Genomic DNA, 23,744 nt, shown 5'->3' on the forward strand with positions numbered 1-23,744 from the left:
TACTTGAATATCAAGATAATGCCCCTTAACGAGATTATCGACCTCATGTAATTTCAAACCGATAATCCGCCTTAACAAGGTTATCAAGCCCATGTTATCTCCTTGCCCCTTTAGTATTACAATACGTATTTCCTTGGCTAAAACAAAATCCGATTAGAGAGAACTACGTAAAACTAACACACCCTCAAAATATTGTCCTTCGATACAATATAAAAATCACATTTCTGCTCCGCTCTGAGTTAATTGTTTATTTATCTCTGAAAAGGGCGAGATTTGATTTATTGGGTATCAATTATAAATTATGTTCTTTCTTATACATGTTCTTTCTTCCTTTATCTTTCAATGCATTTCCATTCTGCTATCAGTGACTAAAATATCAAGAACCACTGAGTTTCTGTCTCAAACAACACTGGTGTTTTTCGAAGAAAAAAAATTAAACCGTCAACTAGTTCATGAGGCAGGCGGCAGGCAATCTTTTGGATTGACAAACTCGGACGTCTCCAATTCTAGCCTTTCGACAAAGATGGACAATTCTACATGCCAAGATCTTAATCAGTGAAATGCTTCACCCAACATTTTGAGTTCACAGTGCATAAATTTTACAAAATTCAAATTTTACGAAAATTATTGACATTGTATTAAGCTTTTTTTTTATTTTTTATTTTTACAAGCATTGTATCATTCCGTGTCGGCACCCCCGGCAATGGGGAGGAAAAAACTTTGGAAGGGTGGCGTGTTTTTTAAAAGTTTTATTTTTATGTGAAAACTTTCTGTTTAGTTTTTAAAAAATAATTGCTGGAAAAGTTTGTGTAAACCGAATAAATGTTTCCAAAGATTTTCCAACTTGGGTTTGAACAGCGAAAAACACCTAGAAATCATTACGTACAGGAAATGACTAAAACCCTGCGTGACGCTGAGAGTGCGCAATGTTTAATTTTGGCGCTTTCGGGTGTAACGTCAAATCACTCCTCCCACATTAGGTAGGCGTTTTACAAATAAGTTTTTACTCCCTGTAGAACATCTCCACCTTACTACTAGTTGATAAACCTGAATAAAGAAATCCCAGCGGAGTCTACTGGCGTATCATTCCCTCGATAACTCAACTCTCCCGTTATTCACCTCAAGAAGAGGGAAAAATCAACACCTATCTGACGTTAATATAAAAAAGAGTCCCATAAAAAATTGCTCGTGTAAACTAGGCTTAAGAGATCCACGAAAAGAAATGACCTGTCAAAATAACGATCTTGAATGGTAAATGGGTTTAAAATTAAACAGCCAATAACATTTTTTGCCATGTTTTTTTTTTTCTTTAAAAAAGGTTGCAGGGCAGTCAACGAAAAGAGACAAGAGCAAACCAAATGAAATTTCACGTTACGTCAGATATAAGATAAACAATGTTGTGAAATATTTGTAACTGTTTTCGATATTAAACTCTTTCGTTAACACAAAAGTAACAAAAAGCTTTAATTCAGCCATTTTTACTTCTTATCAGCACTTTAACTACAGACTTGATCATACAAGTGTTACAGTTAGTAGGGATAGCCACGGCAAATAAGTATTGCCAAAAATCAATCTTCTAACACCTCTCTCTTCAAGTCATACATACGACTTAACCTCCTTACTCCTTTAAGGTCGGTGGACGTCTGGGCATAATTTTGAGCCCATAGTAGAACATTAATCCTCAGTGCTTGTAGGTCCGCAGCATGTATAGGAAGACCCTCTGAGCAAACGCAAAGGTTTCCCATTGTCAAAGCCGACTCCAACGGCGAGGGGAAAGAAAGATCCTAGAAAATAAGACCAAACAAAAAAAACATTGCCAGTCAGATACGCCGTGAGTTGTCGAAATTGTATCAAGATACACAGTTGGACTTGAAGCGATAACAAACCACTGGCACGCTAAGGTTACAATGTTTTCACCAATGTTGTCATTCTTGCGGCTACGATAGATCGACACACTCGCTGCACTCTGCCTAGGACTGAGCCAGGCGCGGTTTATTATGCCACGAATTTAGAAGAACGGCTGAGAGGGGACAACAATCCTTTGAATGGCTTAGGCATGCCGTTAGGTTACTTTATCGATCGACTGTGAACAGTCCTAATCCTATTCAGACCGGGCTTTTTTTACCTTCTCAGCCCGGGGGGGGGGGGGGGTTAAAAAAAAAAAAAAAAAAAAAAAAAAAAAAAAAAAAAAAAAAAAAAAGTTAAAACTATTCCAATACGATTGTTAAGACGCTAGAGAGCAAAAAACAAGCGTAGTCTGAGAGGAAGATTGGGATCAGCAAAAAAAAAAAGGTTACAAACCTTAAACTCAAACTGCTCGAGTTCTCTTAGAACCCGTTCTTCCTCCTCTGTCAGTAATTCCAAGCTGGTGCTACTTGTCATGTATCTCAAATCGATTGGAAGTTTCCCGTCTGGTGTCGTCAAATCTTTAGTGGTTATCTCACTCCCTGGGACTGCTCCAAGATAATCAGGATGCCCGCCAAACGTTGCACACTCATTACCACCTTCGCTTGCTTTCTTTTCCTCCCCTTCCTCGCTATTCTCTTTGCCCAAAACTGCATCTTTTGTATCTAATGCAACCACCTCTACCAGTGGCTCCGAACGTTCAGCAGTATTATCTTCACTTGGCTCAGTAAGCGTACTCTGTGCAGGTTCAATTTGACTGCTCCTGCTAGCCGTCTCGCTTGCTGGATCGCCTTCGCTAGAGCTTGGGGAAAAGCCCAGTGGCTGAGCCACGTGAGCAGGTTGTGCCTTCACTTTCTTTTTCTTTTGGTTTAATTTGCTGCTAGTTGAGTTCATCTGAAAGAATTGCTTTGACCTCTTCAGCAGCAGTGCTTTCCTGATCTCAGTGAGCAGCTCCCTTAGATTGTTGATTTTCACGCGGTGATCTGAAAGCAAAACAGCTTTAATGTTCATTAATGTCGACTTCACGTCTTGTTTCCCAATAAGACTACGTTGTGATGAAAACGATTCCTTTGGATAAACTTTTCGTTCACTCTCTTCACCATCAGCAGTAGCAAGACCAACTCCAACTTTTCCGTTTTCACCGACTTTGTCATCGCTAATGATCTGGCTATAATCGGAAATTGCCGAAGCATTTCCGAGCGCGCTCGGCTCAGATTCCGTCAACATATCATCTACAGACACTTTCAACTTTGCAGTACTCTCAGTCCCAGTGTCGTCTTTCTCGCATTCCACTTTAACCTCGACAGATACGTCCTGATCGTGTTGAAAAATTCTCAGTATATCAGGGCATCTATACCATATATCAATCAACAAAGCCTTGCAGTAAAAAGCGTGGAAATGCAGAAACAACTGCGCCATACTTTGACCTTTCTTTGGCTCATTAGCAGCATTCACACTGCGCAGTTGACGACTTAAACTGAGTAGCTTTTCTAAAGATCCATTTCCGTGTGGCAGCAGCATACAGCACAGTTGCCGCTGCAAGGCAAACAGGCAGTGTTTGTTACAGTGAGACAAAGCCTGCAGCCAGTACTGACAGGCTTTGTAAACATCACCATTGAGCGCCGACAACAGTCCAAGAGTAACTTCAAGAGAAATCCTAGATAAGATCTGAAAGGGAAAAAGTAGGCGTAAATTGCAATGGTTTTCGTTTTGTAAAACGTATCACACTGCAACACTCGCTCCAAATTTTTATTTCTATTTTCATCCTTCTTTATCTGTTTTTTTCAGCAATATCAATTTTTGGGGTTGTGTTTTTTTTAGCCTCCAAAACCCACTTTATTTTCTTTTTTTTCCTTTGGGGGCCCTTTTTAAAAAAAAAGGGCCCCCCCCCCGGGTTTTTTCTAAAAAAAAAAATTAAATAAGGAAAAGGAAAAATTTTTTCTTTTTTTTTTTAAAAAAAATAAAAACAAATTTAATCATCATCATCATCATCAACCATAACACCACCACCAACAACAAAACCTTATAGACAATAAAAATAACACGATACGAATTCACCTCACAGTGCCTCGACATAAAAGTCTCTATTACACTATACCTCAAGAGTAGTTTCAGTCCCAGTCGAGATAGTTTCGTAATAGTTCTTGAGCGTCTCATACAGAGTAGCTGTTTCGTGTGGCTTGAATGCGCCAGAATAATACCAACCCTCTAAAACACACACAACAAACCACTTGCTAGGAGTGTTGTTGGCAATCCAAGGCGAGTTACAGCTGAGGGCATCCACGTGCGAATACTTTCCTAAAACAAACACGAAAAGTTAAAAGCGCGATTCCAAGAAGCCCAAGATGATACCTAAATCACAGGAAACTCAACAATAATGGTTTGATTCTATGGAACAGTACACGACAAATGACAGGAACGCATTTGGAAGAAAGGATGACTAACGATGGCGAGGATGGAAATGGATTGCAATATACGTAGACTGTCCATACGAGGATTACCTTTTCAACTAGGCTCCTTTGCAGTCTTTTTTGGGAATGTCACGCAACGCTGCGTGACATTCCCCAAAACGGCTGCGAAGGAGACTACTTTTCAACCTGCTTGGTGAATCTTGTTTAAGTTGGTATTCCTTAAGGAAATCGCATTCTATCATTTCCTTCCCTTTATATAATTCAGTCTTAAATCGTAGGAACAATTCATTTATTGCTAGATTAACTTTTTAGTGCACAACCCCAAGCACCAAACACAATAGCAGTTGCTACACTAGAGGAACACTAGAATTTCAAGCTTATGAGAGCTGCTACACAACTGCAACAAATGCTTACTCAACTTACCCCATGGTTCACTCGTATTTGTATGACTGCTAAGAAAGGAACTTATCTTGGTTCGTTCACAATCTTTACACGCGTCTTGGTCAATTGTTTGTTCTTCGATGAGCGTCACAAGTAACAGTTCATGAACACAAACATTCAACATGTGAGCCTGAAACAACAATAAAATATTAACAAGCAATGAAAACGTTTTGTTATAGAGCTAAAACGCGCTTATGTAGATACTTCTGTAAGTGTGGCTCAAAATGAAAGACATCTCAATAGTTTAAGCTGCAGAAAATTACAAAAGAAATAGAAGGAAAACAGAAAAGACAACGGATGGTCAAAAATGGACATGATTTGAACGGATTGCACCAATATTACCACCAATAAATTGCGTTCAACGTACTCTACAATGAAATAATGAATATATGAAATCATATATTTGAACTGCGGATGAAGAATAAATGAAGAGAAGATCCTCGCAGTTATGAACACAACTTAAGCAGCCTGACCTCTCTGGTATCGTAGAGGTCAGGGTTCGAGTCCCGGCAAGCCTGTTTTTTTAAGGCTTTCTTTTCGCAACTGCTTAAGTTGTGTTCATAACTGCGAGGATCTTCTCTTCATGTACTCTACAAAAATGCTCTACAAATCATCAGTCACGAAGTGACTTTGTCTCATTTTCTCTTTTGTCCATTACTTTTATTACTTGAAGTGCATCTTCCCTATTCACAACCAAGTGAGTTGTTACCTATTCTTACCTCGACTCCAGGACAGCCTTTTAAAATTTCATGACATCCTTGCCAGTTTGACGTCATTAAATAGGAATGCGTGAGGCGGAGAGCGAGAGAGTTGGCAAGTTCTGGTTCACCGCAAAGTAAAGCAACCTTGAGATTTAATAAAGTGAGTCAACACACAAAAGTAATAATTCGACAGTATTGTACATAAATCTGCAGAGATCCAGGTACATCCAAACAACAAACTGTATATTTGTTACTGATTTTCTGTAAAGTGCTACTTGCAGTACTATCATGATTATTTTGTTTTCAAAATGACGTTTAGAAACCAATGTAGAAAATATAGCACGCCACAAGCAACTTTCTGGCTTATCTTTATTTGTGTTGCTTAACTTTTGCTCAACTAAGATTACACCCAACGAAGTAAGAACGCTCGAAACATCAGCTTTTCAAAATCTGTCTTTATTAATTGACAATCAACTAAGTGTAGACTACAGGATCTCTGGCCACCTTTTTGGTTACAAAAAAATGTTAAGTAACGCATGAGAAAAATGTCGCACAAACGTAACGACAAGATGGATTAAGTTGTTGTTATCCCTATATCGGGCACAGAATCCACCAAGAACTGCAAAAGGTTCAAACAATACCTGAAGTGCGGTCTTTAGTGAGGGCTGATCTCCGCGACGACACAGGACCCGCACTGCATCAGCTGATGAATGAACCGCCAAGTAACTGAAATAAAAAGAAGAAAAATACCGCAGTGGATACGTTTTGTATCGTTTGATTGGTTAGGAAAATTTCCGCATGAATTGTCGTAACTACAGTCTCACCATTTAGCTGCTTGCTCAAAGGAATTTTCTGTCTCTAGTTTCCTGGCCCAGGTGCTGTAGAGGTCAAAAAGTACTGGGTCTAGAGGTGACAGCCGAACCTTAGCCAATGCAATTGCTTCCCTAAAAAGAGAGACAAAAGAGCAAAATAAATTAGAAGCGTGATACAACCGGATGACTGTAGTACCTCGGTTGTTAAAAAGTCATCTATCCTCTCGAACACTCTCCTTAGCACCATCCCCCCCCCCCCCCCCCAAAAAAAAAAAACCAAATAGACACCTTCATACAAGTACACACTTTATTTGATGAGCAGTTCTGTCAAAAATCATGTCTAAAGTCTGATAACGACGCATGACAATAGTGTTACCAAAATCTCGTTGCTTCGAAACGAAACACTTCTTCGTGCAACACAAAAGATCCATGACTGTTGATACCGATTGGTGATGCAGTTTTACGATCTTTCCTGCTAACATCGCAAACTAAAATGGTTGCAGTTCTTCTTATTTCTGCATTAACAAATTACAGTAGATCTCTTTGAACAGGGTATGGAGAGTAAAGCATCCTAGAGCAATATGTTGCTCTGCAAAACTGAAAGAAAAGTACAGTACTCTGGTTCAACTTGCATGAATTGTAAGACAAGCTGCACGAATAGCGTAACAGCTCCGACCCTTAAGATAGTACACTACCTACGTGTGCAACCCCTGCTGACACCATGTGCCACGTTAACGTACCTATACATAGCCTGTTTCTTAAATACGTCAATAGCTTTGTACGTGTCGTGGCAAGCCAGGTAATACAGCACAGCACGTTGATGTTGACCCTGCGATTCAAGCTGGTCAGCAAACGCTCGCGTGGTAGACAACCATACGTCACGTCCAGCTGAAAGAACAAAAGAATATAACACCTTAAACAAATGAATTAAACATGTCGAGTTAAATCAAGTTTAATATGAACTTTTAACATGCAATTATAAGATTGTATACTCTCAAGAGGTGCCTCTTTCCTCTACTTAAGCTCGTGGGCAAAGATCTTTAAGTATTTACCGATGAAGAAGAATCTAAAGAGTACGGAGACGAGTTCAACTCCGTCTTTACTATGCGGCTCAGGCTGATAAATGGGTTTTTAGCAGTTAAAAGGCATTTACACGTAGTCTACGGTAACCAGTTTCCAAGAGCAGATGTTTGAGTAGAGAGGACGAGCAGTTTACGCTAAATTGAATATAGTAAACGTTACCAAGAGGACTGAGAGCAACAAGCCAGTCCGTGAGCTGCCTGCTGTTAGCCGCCATTTCAAGTGCTCCACCCAGGTTTCCTTTCCAGATTTCTAGCTGAAGCTTGTAATCAAGGTTACCACTCTCCTTGTGGTGCTGACCTGTGCAAAAACAAGACAGCAAAGAAAGGAACTAGTCAGAGGACAAAATATTGTATCTGCCGGCTCGAGTTATCACTGAATCAATCGGAGAAACAAGTTGCCAGAGTTTCTCCGTTTGCAGGAGGTACCGTAGGGGTTAGGGTTTGCCAGAGTTCATCTGATTGCTGGGGGTAGGAAGTAGGGTTGGCCATCCCTGCCTGTTTGCGGGGGTGGAAATGACACAGCCGCAAGCTACGAGTAGTCCCGCACTTTTCTCGGGGTCAGTCGAGTCGAGAACGCGCAAAAACGAACGCCCTCTCGACTGACGGGCGACTTGAGAAAAATAAGGGACACCTCATAGTCTGACGCAACCGCAACTAAGCAAACGCTCGTATTTCCACTCCCCACCCCCCCCCCCCCCCCAAAGTAGCTCAGGGTGGGGGGCGCGAGAGCGGACGCCCGACCGACGCGCCGCGCGCGACGCGTGTGGAAATCCACCTTAGAGTCTGGCTGGGAGTCATATGTGGGTGAAATTTGTTGTTGATTTTTCTTGCCTTATTCTCTGCCTTTTTGGTCGTTGGTATCCACCTCATGCTCCTCCAACCTTAGTAATCCTTGTTCCACTTTTCCCCATAATCATTATATAGTGTTGTTCTACCATAGTGAACTACGATTTACACGTATTATTGTACAGCGTAGAATAAATGCCGAGAATATCGTTACAGATAAAAGTGATGAACTTGGGGCTATTATGAGTTGAAAAATGAAGCAACAGCAAGGAAACGAACAAAACTAAGTGTTACCCTCTGTAGCAAACATTCTGTAAGCACTACGCCTGTCAGCGAACAAGCCGAGGTTGACAAGCCCGTCTGATCCAGCTGCCCCGTGTGAAGACAAGTCGACAGGGCCTGATTTGCCCTGTTCCTGACCTGTGAACGAAAATGATTGTAAAATAAGGTTTATCATGTAAGAGCACGGTTCACTTTACAAACAAAAGCGAGCAAGATAGTAGCTCGAAATTAAGGGAAGGTTCGATGCGACTGAAGAAACCCAACAGCTAAAGGCCATCGACGAGTTGGGCTTTGAACAACTGGTTAAAGGCAAACACTGATGGCTGCGCTGAAAAAATATGGAACGCAGAGATGGAAAATCTCCGTGACGATCCGATGGATCCAATCACTACAAATCCCCTGGAAAGCGACTCAGAAAAGGGGCAGTCTCCGGAGATCGGATTTTGACCTTATTAGGTATTGACGAGACCTGGCTGGAATGTCGACCACGTGAACAAAACGAAAACCAATCATTTTGCTGGGGTGGCCAGAGTGCGGGATAAAGAGAATCATTTAAAGATTTGAGCACCCTACCATAAATCATCCTAGCCAGCTCAATACATTCCTCTCGTGTCACTGTTTTGGATTTGCTGTCCGCAATAGCAGAAAGTGGAAACATGGATTTCACCTTCCTCTTTTTCTTGGAAGATGAGGCCGTCTCTAGTGACACTAGGAAATCCAAAAGATTATAGTTTAAATTAATTAAAATTTTAAAGGAAGATTAAATACATGAATTCTAAATTGCTGTCATCCTATCTACGTTTGAAAAAAAAATGATGTACGTTTTCAGTTCAAAACTACCGCAGGAAGTAATTAATGAATCATGAATTCCATGAACTCTCGTCGTGTTTTAACGAGCCCCGGAGGCCGGGGGGAAGGCGACGGGGGGGGAGGACCGGAAGGGGGAGCGGGGGGACGACGGGGGGCCGGCGCGGCCCGGCGGCGCCCCCCCCCCCCCCGCCCGGACAAGAGAGGGGGGGGACGTTATGGTATTACTTGTGCTTTTTCTCTGCGTAAATGATACTTCATTCGTCATTAGCAGAACCAAGTTTCAAAATAAAGTCTCATGATTAATTACTTTAAATTTCATGGTGTATTAACACCGGCCCACAAGATCTTTACTTACAATATCCGTTTGTATATTTTCACAGATACTTGTACCCTTCTAAACAACGAAAGGCATACATATGTACACATTGTATTATTTTAAACTCACCTCTGGGCCGTAAAGGAACAGCTTGTTCTTGTTTAAAAACAACATCAGACTTTACGTTCTCACTAGCACTGCACATATCAACAAAATTCGCTTCCTTCCCTGACGTCACTTCCGCTTTCGGTTCCGTTCTCTTCTCGTCTCTTTCCTTAGTTTCCGTAACTGCTACTTTGTTCTCTGTCACACCGTTCTGGGGTTTGACAATATGTTCCTCTTCACTTGTAGTTGTCTCTGATGTTTGTTTGGTTTCTGTGCTATGGATGGAAGAGGTGGATTCTGTTTCTTTGGAATAATCACCCGAGCTCTCTGCAGCTTGTTTTTCATCCACAGGTCTTTGCTCAAGTTTGGGCACTGCTTCCTGTCGCCAAGATTCCTTTCCTGTGGAATCCGTCTTCCCTTTTCCTTTTTGTTTGCCCTTCTTGTTCTTGGACGATTTACTTGCAGAATGGCTTGCTTTCTTATCTGCAAAAAACAAATGGACGTGCACGTTATTTAATAATTAATTAATTAATTAATTAACTAATCAAATGTCTATTAACTATTTTATAGTACACTCGACAAAATTCTGGATTCTGCTTGGATGAGAGCAGTATAATAAATCCCAAATTGTACTATCTATGAGTACCCCTATTACTCTTCTTTTCGAAGTTGAAACGAAGTCTTCCAAAGTTGGCGTGAAGTCTTCCAAAGATTTCCGAAGTTGAGCCAAAGACTTCAAAAGATTTCCGAAGTGGACCCCGTATCGTCCGAATATTCGTATTCCGAAGTATCCGAAGTTGAGCTAAAGACTTCAAAAGATGTTCAAAGTTGAACCGAAGACTTCCAAAATTCATGTTACTAGTTGACGTTAAATATCACTCATTCCGATTAATCACGAATTGTACTCGAGCTCGCGCGACCTCCTGTAGGAATTAATTATTATCTATTCAACAAATTACTAACCTGAAACGGGTGGCTGTCGATGCTGTTGTAGTGACGGTCTCCACGGACGTACAGTGCCATCCTCGCCGCCGCTGTACACCAAGTCAGGATCAAGATAACTCCAAACTACACACATCACACGGCTGCTGTGGCCACGGAAGTTGAACAGAGCTTCTCCTTTAGATACATCCCAGACCTACGAGCAGGAGCAATTCATTTCTTAAGAATTATGCAGCTTAGTCACAGTACTGAATGAATACTTATTGGCAAACTGCTCCAAGGTGAAAAGAAGCATTCTCCTTGGTTTCCTGACCGGTCCGCATTTGGCAATACGGAGCGCTTTAAATTTAAATTACTTTCGCCAATTATTTCTTAAACTTTTGTACAAAAGAAAACTGTTTGTTGTTGTTGTTTTTGTTATTGTTGCTGTCAAGATAAAACCTTCTTTTTGGGTATGCTTAACGTGAGGGTCCTAAAAGGGGGGGGGGGGGGGGTATGAAATTCCATTTCCCAGCCCAAATTTTGCCCAAATCCCATTTCCCAGCCTACTGTTTTCTCGATTTTCCAAATCCCAGTCCAGTTCTATCGTTTATTTGTTTGTGATTCCCAGTCCCAGTGATCCAAATTCTATTTTCCCGGGAAAATTTTCCCAATTCCAGTTCCAATTTTACCCCCTCAGTCCCCCCTTACCTGGGCGGTTCCATCATAAGAACAAGACAGAAGCAGTTCAGACTGATGAGGACTCCAACTCAAACCAGTGACTCGACCCGAGTGTCCTGCCAGCTGACGAAAACACTCGGTTATGGGAGCAGAGCGGGATGAAGAGCTGGACGAATCACCTGTGGAGAGGAAAACAAGGCCTGGAATTGAAACAAAAAAAAGGCCTTCGCCTAGAAAAGAAGAGTTACTCTGGTTTTGAGAAGCGACGCGTGCAATCATGAGCAGAGAAGAGTAAGAGTCCATGTAAACACTGAGAACGCAAGGATCTTGGACCGTGGTTTAATGAAGCATTTATGTTATGTGGAAGCGCGAAGTCATTTTTTTTTGAAAAACGAATAGCTAAAATCATACGAAAATACTAAAGATGCGGCTACATTGTAACAAAACAAAAGGAGCACCTACCTAACAATTTGCAAAGATCATGGACGTGAATAGCTGACTCGTTAGACCCAGAGGCCAGCCAATACTTGCAGCTGACATTTTCTACAAAGATAAACACAGTAGGTAAGTAACATACATGACAGGCAGTTTCTTTTAACGGGATTTTCGTGGTAAAGAGCGCAAAACCAGAGCTCATTCTCGCAAATCGCATTTGCGTCTCGCACTTCGCAAAGTGCAAGACACGGGCGCAATACACGATCCGATGAGCACGCATGATGTGCGAGAGACAAACATGTTGTGCGGGAAAAGAGCTTGATGTATGAAACACGAGCGCGCTGAAACTGAAGAGGCAAAAGTGCGAAGTGTGAGATACCAGTGCTAAGTGCAAGACACGATCGTGAAGTGCAAGGCACGAGTGAGATGTACGAAACCAAGAACGCAATGAACAAAACGCATATATCGAGTGAGAGACTAACAAAAGCGCAAAGTGCGAGATGCGAATGTGAAGACAAACGAGCGCGAAGTGTGAGGCACGAACGCGACGTGACAGACACGAGAGGTAAATGGGAGATACGAGAGTGATGTGCAGGACGCGATTTTCGAAGCGTAAGACAGGAGCGAAAAGTGCGAGACGTAGCATAGCACGCCGCCGCCGGAAGCGGGTGTACTTCAGTGCTTCTCGATATACCTGCAGTATTGCCTGGTGTGGTGAGGTCTCCATAGCCATGATGCCACACAAGGGTGGTGATGCTTTTCTTGTGCGTGATAATAATCCCAACTTGCATCAAGTCTGGCGGTATATACACCTCAATTGACCTTAAAAGATAAAACAGTCTCTGAAACTTGACTGCCCAACTTACAGCGAGTAGAGATTCTTTAATGAGAAGTTTCGTCACTTGACAAATACAGTTTGGGCTTGGCCTGGTGATTAACTCAGATTTCCAAGAATGAAGCGATTAGTGACTGCACTCCCCTGCGAGGGATTCTAGTTCAGCAAAGACCATCCCCGGCATTTTTGGTCAGGCTGCCCCATCAAACTGTGAATTTTATACACAAGGCAGAGAAAGAATAGGGGGAAAGTGCGATAAAGTTTTATGCCAAAAGCAAGAATGAATCATTGCTAATTGATAATTCACTTGGAGTTGTTATGGGGTACAGAAGTAGCTACAGTTTGTTATTTAAACGGTGAGACGTTTCAAACATTTAGCCCCCCCCCCCCCCCCCCCCCTATTAGGATAATGCTAAAGAAGTAAAAAATATTATGTGGAATCACTTGATTTAAAAAAAAACTTACCCATCTTCATTACCCAGAGCCAGCACAGATCCATCTGGGTTCCATGACACATCTGTTCGACCAAAAGGCTTGTGCTGTTCGTGTTAATAAGAAAAGACATTAAAAGTACTGCCATCCTTCATCTGAAGGTTAAAAGGGTACCTACATGGATTTTCTAAGAAACTTAGACATAGACAAAATTTTATTTACAAAAGGTTAAAAAAAATTAGTATAAACAGATAAAAAGATCTTAAATACTGGTTTACGTGAATGTCGTGTGAGTCCCCTTAGCAGTACTTTAATTGTATTTAAGGTCTTAATGATTTATCGTTATCGTTATTGTTCGTTATTCTTGTACCTTGCTGCTTGGCAATGTGACTGTACAGTACAGCTCAGAAATAAGTGAACATTGCACGCGCGTTTTTAACACAATTTTAACGCGAAGACTTGAACGTGTTCGGAACACGCGCTTCCTCTGACGTGTTCTGCGGCTTTTGTTATTCACAACCAGTTCTTTTTTATCGTAAAAAATGTTGTGGTTATTCATCGTGGTAGAGTACAATAATAAATTATTTTTCGTTTGTCTCACGACGAAGTCACGTGTGATGGAGATCGCGACGTTTCGACTGCATACTGCTAGTCTTCATCAGGCGATAAAGTTACAGTTCTTTTTTGTGATGCACAGGGGCAGATCCAGGATTTTTCTTAGGAAGGGGTGCACCACTAAGGAATGGCGTAACTGACTGGTGACGTAAACAATTTTAAAAGCGAAAACTAAGGTCGTGTTCTATTGGGGTCAACCGTTTCAACCACAACCGGTTTTGGTTGGGACGGTTGACGTTTCCCAATAGAACACTTTTCCAACCTTTTTCGGTTGAAACGCGGTAACTCCTGGGAATAGTCATTACCAGACTTCCACGTTCACACGCCGAGGTAAACATGGCGGCCGGTGGTCGTGCTGTTGTGTCCTTTGTACTTTCCGAAGTCTTAGAAGAAGATATTTTTAAAGATGAATCCGACGATGAACTAAAGGGATAAGCAGCGTTATTTTTTAGACAACGAACGAACACCTGCTGTTCGTATTCGTGAATATGTGGAAGAAGTTGTGACAAATTTGCCAGACTCACATCTGAAAATTTGGGTTCGTGCACACGATGAGAAGTTTTGCACTTTCGTCCGTCCAGCGCATGAAACCTCCGGACTCACTGCTGCTGCCTGTCGAACAGCCTGGGACAGCTGCATTTTCGCCAATTTGGGCGGCCATTAATTCCTGAACCTCCTCCCTGTCAAGTGGTTTATACGAGAAACTCGCGAAACTCGCCATCTTTTTGTTGTTTACGAGTGTCGCGAGCATGAGAGCGGTCGCTACCAATACTTTTTCAACCGTTTCAACCTGGTTTGATGCCGGTTGAAAAAGTTGATCAACCAAACCAACCAAAAACGGTTCTTTCTCAAAAGAACACGAAAAAACACAACCAACCCAACCAACCTAAAATGGTTGATCCCAATAGAACACGACCTAAGCCGCAGGAAGGGGTGTGGAGGGGTGCGCACACCCTTCACCCATCCCCTAGATGCTCTGTTTCTGCAACACAAAGGGTATGTCGAGCTCTAACAGAAATACCATGTCAACGATAAAACTGCGGGAAAGGAGAAATTGACGACAAGTCACTCCCAAGGAAACTATAGGATAATGTACATACATGCAGTTACCTTGAGTTTATTTGTTTTCAGGATCAGGGCATTCACATCCACAGCATCGTCCATAAAATGTCCAGTCTTGTGATGAAGGACACTCCCATCTCCTGCACAGCTGTACAGATAAAGCGTGGTCCTGTCCCCTAAATGAACCAAAAGCTGTTTTGTTATACTAAATTATAACCTATTTGGACAAACGTAGGTAAACAATGTTGTTAATTCTTTAGGATAGGCAGGATCCTGTTGAACATTTTCTATGTGAAATAAGGACCGTTTTTTGAGACAAACTAAACTGTAACTGTAACTGTACAGACAGATGTACCAACTGTCTTGTGTCCAGAGTGATTACCGGTAGAAATTTCTAGTGAGTAAATGGCTAATATCACTCATTCTAGCCATTCTGTACTGCATTTTACTTTGTTTTTGAGTAGAAGTACATGTACCTTCTTTGGGGCAAGGAGGACCCCAAGATAGAGAATACACTGTCCTCTTGCGGTATGTTGCAGAAATCTCTGGCCTACAGCAAAACAAAAAACAAATATACTCTGAGTATCTGATGAATGATAATTTTTTATTGACTAGGTTATGTAATCTGAAGTGCGAGAAAAGGTACCCCGAAGAACATTTTATCAATGTTACTAACCCTGGAATTATACATGTGGTGTTCAACAAAATGTTGAACGCTCAAAACACCAGAAAGAAGATGCACGCACATTTTAACTGCACACCAGTAAGATGCATGTTAAAATTGTACTGACAGTACTGTACCTTTTAGAGATGATATTATAAATTCCAACTTGTCCATCATCTGTTCCAAATGCAAGAAGTCCTTCCTTGCTTGGATGCCATTTTACCTACATTAAACACAGGAACAAAACAATAAAAAAGTTATCAATGAAAGCAATTCTGCAGTGCCGGTGTGTTGTGTGTGAACTTGTCCCCCCCCCCCCTGCCCCGCAGTATTTATTGCTGATGACAAGTACATACTTAACAGTAAGAAAACAGTAAGTAAACAAATTTTGTTGCACCCTCCATTTCAAAAACTTAAACTTCATGTACTCCAGGAAGGGATGCCAGAAATAAATTTAGCCCACAATTCTAGTAAGAGTGAAATAACAGAAAAAAATTTCATAACGCATACCACAAAGCCTTGCATGTGATTGGAAGTTTGTCTTGATACTGTAATGCATTTTCATTACCTGCTAATTCATTTGCTATCCTGACTTCCTGTTGAAATCCTCACATACATATATCAAAATCATCACTTTTGGCTCTGCTTTAGTCCAGGTAGATTGGAAGTTTTTAAACATCTCAAAACTTAGTTTAAAACACATAACCTGTTGTAGCGACCCTTGGAGTTTACTTACCACCATAATTTTCGACTTGATTCCTTGCCATAAGACCAAGGCTTCATACGGTCCCACAGATGATGCTGTTTGCCAAACCCGAAGCATGTTGTCCCCAACTCCTACCCCCAGTGTGCCAGGATCCAAGGGGGAGATGGCCAGTGAGTAAGCAAAACCACCCAGGGTGGGAAGGGTGTGGAGACTTCGCAAATGTTCAGGATCCCAGATTATAATCTGCAAGGCAAAAATTACTTCATTCTTTAATGATGGCTAGATACTTTTTTGATATTAGCTCAGAGAAATTCATTCTTTTGTGGTATATCATCCTGATGATACATGTAATAATCCTTTCCTCATTACTTTTATTTTTTACTTGCTTAAACCTGTTTAAATGACAACATATCAATATTGAAGGGTAAATTTGATATCAGTTGCAACTCGGCAAAGAAAGTTTACTTTGTAAATATTTTTTACGTATTTTATGTTCCCTGTACCTGTCTGTCCATGGAAACAGTCATCACTCTAGTCCCGGCGCTATCACAGGTAATGTTGAACACAATTCTGGAGTGGCCCATACCAAATGTCTGATGCTGGTCTTTTCCTTCCTTGCTCAGATCCCACAATAACAGCTCACCACTATGTAAAATAAACAGAGAACTTATTGTACTTTCATCAGGGTGAGTAGTTTTTTCAGAATATTCCATTCAAAATTTGCATAAAAAGTTTGACAAAATTTGAAAAGAAAATTCTCCATTTTTAATAAGTGATATGTACATTGTAGAGTGGGGCACTAAAATTAATGTTACCTTACAGTATAATAATAATAATAATATTTAAAACTTATATTGCGCTTTTTCTATAAAAATATTCAAAAGCGCATTACAATAATTATTATTAAACTAAATTAAAAAAGTTACACAGAAAATGAATTTAAAATTACAATATTTACATATTAAAATTTCCAGAGTAATAGTGAAAGGTAGTAAAAAGTAAAATTAAGAATCACAATATTAAATCAAATGAATAACAAATCTAACTAAAAGCCTTTCTAAATAAATATGTTTTGACAGAACGTTTAAAAGACTCGATGGATGTTTCCTGTCTTATTGGCAGAGGAAGACTGTTCCATAAGAATGGGGCAGCTATCAAAAACGCGCGATCTCCCAAAGTCTTTTTCGTTTTCAGCCGAGGTCTTTCTAACAATATACCACTATTGTTACGGCATAGTTGATAATGTGAGGCCGGTAAGACAGAGACTAGGTCCTTAAGATAGCTAGGCGCTACACCGTGAAGTATCTTGAATGTAATAAGAAGAATCTTAAAATCAATGCGAAAGCGCACTGGTAACCAGTGGAGTTCACGTAGTAAAGGAGTAATGTGACAATACTTAGGTGCGCGGTAAACTAATCGTGCACTGGCATTCATGACTCTTTGAAGTTTCTTAATTTGATGCTCAGGAGCGCCGTACAATAAACTATTACAATAATCCAGCCTGCTTGTGATGAACGCGTGAACAAGCCTCTCGGTGGACTCACAAGTATAGAATCACCTAAAGTATATCACTGACATTAATATCTATAAAGAAAATTTTGGCAACAGCTTTAGAAAATCTCATGGGTGTAAGTTTTTAAAAAAATTGTCTTGAAACTATAATCACAGCCAATAACATTTATTACTTTATTATGTCATCAAGCAAAAATTATGGTTTTATTACCGAGGGTGAAAACCCATATATACATGTTTTTACGGAACTTACCCTTGGCTGCTTGAAATAACATGACCAGGTGATGCTACAGGCCAACAGACACTAAGCCACAACCTGTCCCTGGGACCATAAGAATCGTACTTGTCTTTCCGTGATGATCTTTTTGGCAGCTGCTTGATGGACAGGACTTTGCCATGAGCTGCGTCCCATAATCTTACTGTCTGGTCCCTAGAGCCAGACACTATCAGGTGTCCTTTGGCAGCTGTAGCCTTGTCTTGCAGTGGACCTGAAATAGCATTGGCATCATGCTGTTGTCACCCACTAATGTTTCTGACACCTTTCTGATAACAGTTAACTGGGTTGCCAAAGTATATTTCTGCCAATCAAGGGTAATTGTGATGAACAGCTCCCCTCCACTGACTGTTGGTCAACTGTTGCGCAACAGATTACCAAAACTAAGGCGGATATACCGTATTTATTCGTTTAAGCGCCCAACCTTTAATAAGCGCCCAGCCTCGAATAAGCGCCCACCCCCACCCCACAAAAAACTGAAGTGCACAAGAGGAGTGTTGATTATTGAAAATTGACGAAGTACTACTAAAAAGACTTCCCCCATGACCGAGTTTTCTTAGTATTTTACAGAAACTTTCAATGAACAGTTAAAATTCTGCTTTGGTACATCTCCACGTTGTGTTATTATTTACTGTTTTGTTACAAAAATAAATTTACTATTTGCTGAAAACCATGAACATTATTTTAATAAGCGCCCAGCCTCGAATAAGCGCCCACCTCAAATAAGCGCCCACTCTCAAGGTCTAAAAATTTAATAAGCGCCCAATGCGCTTAATCGAATAAATACGGTACCTTTCTTTTCAATTTGTAATACATCTCAGGTGCAGTATTAAGGTGGCTCAACTGGATTTTTTAGGGGTAACACTGCTAAAGTTTGAGAATTAACTACGTCGCCATTAACAATGCTATCGAAAAACGATCGCCACAGTTGTATTAGATAAAGATGAAATTTTTTTATGATCAGTGTTATATTGACATCGGAGTTGCCATAGCCACGAAATGACGTCATTACATCTTTTACTTTCGCTCGTATTACTCAGCACCAGGAGATTTTTACGAAAATCGCTCAAAGGAGCTTGTACCACACATAGCTGCCTCGATGTTGGCAAAGTTTGAACAAATTCTATGAGAGCGTTTTCGAAATATTTGGGGATGAAGTTTTCGGGGCAATAAAAACAGTCAAAAACATACTAACGAGAAAATGGGGTAATATCTAAAGAAAACGACGCGCCTGTGAATTGCAATTTCATCTTATGGTAGTTTGATTTCATTTAAAATCGCGTGTAAACAGTGGTGGGGATTGCTTTGGTCGATTGCGAGAAAAAAAGAATTTGATGAGCGTGCGTTCTGGTGCTCTTGTTGCCATTTTCGTTTATTTTTTGGTCTATGCCTACAAAAGTGATAATAAATTAAAAACCGCTCGATGATTTTTTTTTTAAATTTGACAAACTCGAGGTTTGTCATCTATTGATAAAGCTTGCAAGTTTCAAGCTCATTGAAAACATTTAAGGCAGTAAAATTGGGCCTTCAATATACTGATTTTTTTCTCGCAGATTTCATGTTTACAAGCGAGTGTCCCCCTTATTCACGGGTATCGTTTTCAAGTTTCATATCTTCGTGCACCACTCCAGTAAAAAAATTCATTTGCATTAAACAGGACGCTCGATTGCTTTCCGAAACATTTTCCAAAGCATGCTAATCTGCCTTAGGGCGAGAATAGCAATGACAATATCTACAGAATAATAGCTTTCGTTTTCATTCTGGACAGAGGCCCTTGACATCAATAGCCCGACTAATGCTGTTACAATTTTTTAAGCAATACAAGCATGTTTCGGAAAATTGTTCGGGTATTCAAGTCAAACTTGAGCAGTGTTACCCCTAAAAAATCCAGTTGAGCCACCTTAATAGAAAACTTAGAAAAAACATCATAGAGCTACATATTACTGATGAGTTACTGATACCTTACCGACATCTTTCTGACACTTCAAGGACTGGCGGCCATCTTTCAGCCAACTGTTGGTCGACAGCTGGCCTGTGCTTTAGCCAAGACTGTCAGCCAACAAACAGCTGACTGTCAGCCAACAAACAGCCAACAGTCAGTCAACAAACCCCTAACAGTTGCTGACAGACGACCAAAAGTCAGCCAACAAATGGCTGACAGACGACCGATAGTCGATTAAGGGGAGCTGTTCGTCACAATTACCCAATCAAGAGCAAACAACTGCCGCTATGGCTGCTGCTATTCAATCTATCCTCATGTGGCACTATATGCTCATGCTCACACTGTTAACAGCCCTTAAAACTCACCAAAATCAATGTGTTCCTTGGGAGTCGGACACCAGGCAAGACTGTGAATTTCACTGGAATGTCCTTGCAGCTTGTGCACCATAGAGATCCTTCCATCACTCACATTAACATTCAACACAGCTATCAGACCACTCTTATACCTTTTGAAAAGAAACAATTTAAAAATCATTGGAAACAGTAATTTATCTGTAATCTAGAGTACAGAGCCTGATTCTCCACAAATATTCACAACAAATATTCACAACAGACACTCTGACTGACTGATTGTTAGAAGTCAGACAGACAGACAGACAAATAAATATGACTTAACTTTATCTCAAAATAGTTAGTCAGAGCAATTTTCACTTAAGTGTTGAAAATAATTTGTGTTTTATTTTTGCATTTCTACACTGCAATGTCACCAAGCAGGCACTGAGATGGAACCCACAGGGGAAGAGGAGCCGAGGCCGTCCCAGAAACAGCTGGAGGAGGACGGTAGACGACGAGGCGAGCAAAGCAAGCTACACCTGGTGGCAGCTTGAAAGGATAGCCCAAAACAGACAAAGATGGCGAGCAGTGGTTTCCGTGGACCTATGCTCCATGGGGAGCGAAAGGGTCTATGTCAAGTCACACTTTGTGATTGCAGTGCTTTCAATAAGCACTGATGGCTGACAAAAAGTGTTGGCTACTTCATTCTAAGTACTTCTCTCAAACAAGTCAGCTACTTTTCTCTTTAATTGAATTAATCAAGCAACAAGATTTTTTTAACAAATAGCCAGTTACTCTTCTTAAACCAGCTGCCTACCTCAAGTTTTATTGAAACCCCTGGGATTGGTTTAAGAATTTTGTTTTACCAATCAGAAGTAAAACCAAATGCGGCTCATTTGCACATTTTCTTGCACTTGACCCCAGCTACATGCATTGCTTTGAGTTTTGATTGGTTCACTGGATTGTCTGATGTGTCCTTTGTGATTGGTAAGGGTGATTACTTTGATTTCGGTTTACAACAGTCAATTGAACATTGCCATCTGTAAGCTACATCTAATAGCCTCCCATCATGGTTTACAGTATGTTAAGTCAAGCAACTCACCCAACAGCTAGTTCACTTTCTGAAAGATAAGAAAGTGCTATGGAGAAGATATGCTCCTGGACAGGGCAACTACCAAACAGATTCTCTTCTGCATATCTCCATGCAATAATCTGCCCTTTTTCATCACCTACAAGTCAAATACATGTGTATATTGTCATCGCAGGAAATAAGAATGGGCATGAGAATTACTGGTTATTTTGAGGCACATTTATGAAGCATTTTTTTTATGTGGAGTTATGAAAAAATGCACATGCTCTTGAAGGTAGGGATAGATAGCCATAGGGGAAGGTACTAATTGACTTTTCTAGTTAGCCCAACCTTAAAGATGATTTCCAGTCCGTACTGCGCAGACTCAGGGTTTGTTTTCATTTTTGTTTTGAATTTGTTGAAACGTTACACTTCGGTGATAGCGTACATGAAGTTTTTTAGTTCACCATTACGGATCGTTTTGTTCAAGAATTCACGATGAGCTAAAACGTCCGTTTAAAATACCGCCGAGCTTCTTTTACTCGTTATTATTGTTTTGCAAGGATATCTGGCGTTAATAATGAAGAAAAAGGTAAGTTTTGTCCCGGAATTTTTATTTTTGCTAGTAAACATTCTTCTGTTTGTGAGACTCACAAACATTGCAGGCAGAGATTGCACAGTACGGACTGGAAATCATCTTTAACAAACTAAGGTGGAAAGGCAAACCTTAAACTGTTAAACTGGGACAAGGAGGTAATTTCCTACCTCATTTGCACTTTTTACATGCACATGCAATTGGGGCATATGTTGTGGTTTAATTTTATCTTTGGTTTTAAATTTTTCAAACCAGTTTGATTTTTATTTCCTTTTGTTTCAGATTATGAAAATAAATATGAGACAATGAAAACCAAAAACCAAACTGGTTTGAAACATTTAAAACCAAAGACAAAATTAAACCACAACACATACAATAGAATATAGAGGTTTTACAGTGCTCTCAACAGCAACATACAATAGACCTTTCCCATAAATTATTCAACAAACAATGGTACCAAGTTGAGGTTAGGATGGACAAAAATATAAGAAATGTATGAAAATGTCCACCCGAACCTCGATCTGGTGCTATTGTTCATACGTACTGAAGTGGAATGCGGGAAAGGTCTGTTTAGTTACCAATTACCCTGTAACAATTTATTACTCTAGAATGTTTTTACTTATTTAAGTGTCAGGGTGTTTAGCTAAATACCTTATTGGGGACACTAAAGTAAATATAGAAATATAAAATATAAAAATACTAATATTATACAAATAGATATATAGATAGATAATTATTTATTGAAATTACACAAATATGTTTTACAATTCTTATAAGTTAAAAATGATTTCAAGATTACTTAATTTAATTAGTTATATTATTATTATGTTGAGCAAGCATAGCAGCTGCATCGTCCATCCAACACATCAGTTAGGTTACTGGCCTGAACTGCTTTTTAAATTCCCAAAGGCTTATTGCGAAGGTCTTTGTCCACTTTTCCCCAGAGATAGGGACCTAAATATCTTATACTATGAATAAGCTAGCTCAAGTAAAAATTCTCACCTGAAATGACTAGATCTGTAATCAGAGGAGACCAGGTAAGGCAGGTAACTTTAGCCTGGAATAAAAAGAGGGTTTGAATTAATTTTACACATGTAACTCTCTCAGATAGTACACAGGCGGTATAGGATTGGTCAATTTTATTCCATGTTTTTTTTTTTTTTTTTTTTTGGGGGGGGGAGGGTTTTACCCACCCAATATTTCTGAAAAACTAAAGACTTACTAAGAACCCCCACTCTAAGTCACCCCCCCCCCCCTTCAATTAGAAAAATGTTCTGCTGTCCCTGTGAAGAGTTGTCTATAATAACAAAGTTACTGTCTCTAGTCTTCTGATTTTTTAAATTATATAGAAGAGGTTGAAAGAGGCTGTATGGGGTGGGGTGCCAGTGGGGAAGGGGGGGGGGGACAGGGAAGGGGTTCAGTAGCAGCCATTAGCTAATGACAGCTGTTCATGTTTTCCAATGTCCTTTGCTGTCAAGGTCATATTCTCAATTTTAACTTGCTTATTCACAAACTCCCTGATGAGAAAACTTGTTAATTATGAAAAGTGAGTACTCCCACTATAACTGCATTTTTATATCTTTAGGTTTGAAGCTAGTAGACAGAAAAAAAAATAAAGTAAAAAGTCAAAAAAAATAATGAAAAATTAAAATAAAATTTAGGCTTATTTTGTTGAGAAAACCTTACGTTATGCGCCTTATGCTCCAACAGAGTAAGCTTCGTCTCCACGTCCCAAATTTTCACCGCTTTATCGTCTGAGCCGCTCGCTAGAAAATTCGCGTGAAGCTTGTGTTTTGAAAAACACACACTCGTGACTCGCTCGGCATGGCCGGCCAGCTGACCCTCAAATACAGGCGTTGTCGAACTGACGTCTAAAAGATAAACGCAGTTTCTGGCACCAAATGCATATATCCTGTTCAAACTACAGTCCGCAATAGAACTGCAGTACCAGTTTGGTGAAGCGGCAAGAACGAACTTCGACGCATCAGCGGCCATGTTGGATTGTAAAGCCGCGAAAT

The 23,744-nt window shown here is 40.3% G+C and overlaps 1 protein-coding gene across 1 annotated transcript; it reads right to left on the reverse strand.

Moving 5' to 3' along the window:
* Positions 1-731: 731 nt before the first annotated feature.
* On the reverse strand, positions 732-23,739 carry LOC144655366 (gem-associated protein 5-like). The gene is made up of 27 exons (XM_078515605.1): positions 23,413-23,739; positions 22,729-22,783; positions 21,165-21,291; positions 20,096-20,235; positions 17,768-18,002; positions 16,506-16,647; positions 16,033-16,245; positions 15,434-15,519; positions 15,109-15,182; positions 14,681-14,808; positions 12,989-13,062; positions 12,383-12,510; positions 11,716-11,796; positions 11,284-11,432; positions 10,615-10,789; positions 9,676-10,134; positions 8,994-9,128; positions 8,433-8,558; positions 7,513-7,650; positions 7,011-7,158; positions 6,283-6,402; positions 6,100-6,184; positions 5,477-5,602; positions 4,740-4,887; positions 4,004-4,203; positions 2,302-3,573; positions 732-1,784 (listed from the first exon to the last, which is right to left on the reverse strand). Exons 1-27 carry the CDS (start codon positions 23,719-23,721, stop codon positions 1,569-1,571), a joined length of 5,289 nt encoding a protein of 1,762 aa, XP_078371731.1. The 5' UTR covers positions 23,722-23,739; the 3' UTR covers positions 732-1,568.
* Between the last annotated feature and the right edge of the window lie 5 nt (positions 23,740-23,744).

The sequence above is a fragment of the Oculina patagonica genome, chromosome 5 (assembly GCF_052425735.1).
Source record: "Oculina patagonica isolate OP01 chromosome 5, crgOcupat, whole genome shotgun sequence".
Classification (NCBI taxonomy): Eukaryota; Metazoa; Cnidaria; class Anthozoa; order Scleractinia; family Oculinidae; genus Oculina; species Oculina patagonica.

Coding starts and splice junctions, on each gene's coding strand:
- LOC144655366 (XM_078515605.1), bottom strand. CDS start 23,721: ATGGCCGCTGATGCGTCGAAGTTCGTTCTTGCCGCTTCACCAAACTGG. Junction 16,246..16,505: donor CTGTTTCCATGGACAGACAG/GTACAGGGAACA, acceptor TTTGCCTTGCAG/ATTATAATCTGGGATCCTGA. Junction 13,063..14,680: donor TGAAAACAAATAAACTCAAG/GTAACTGCATGT, acceptor TAACACGAACAG/CACAAGCCTTTTGGTCGAAC.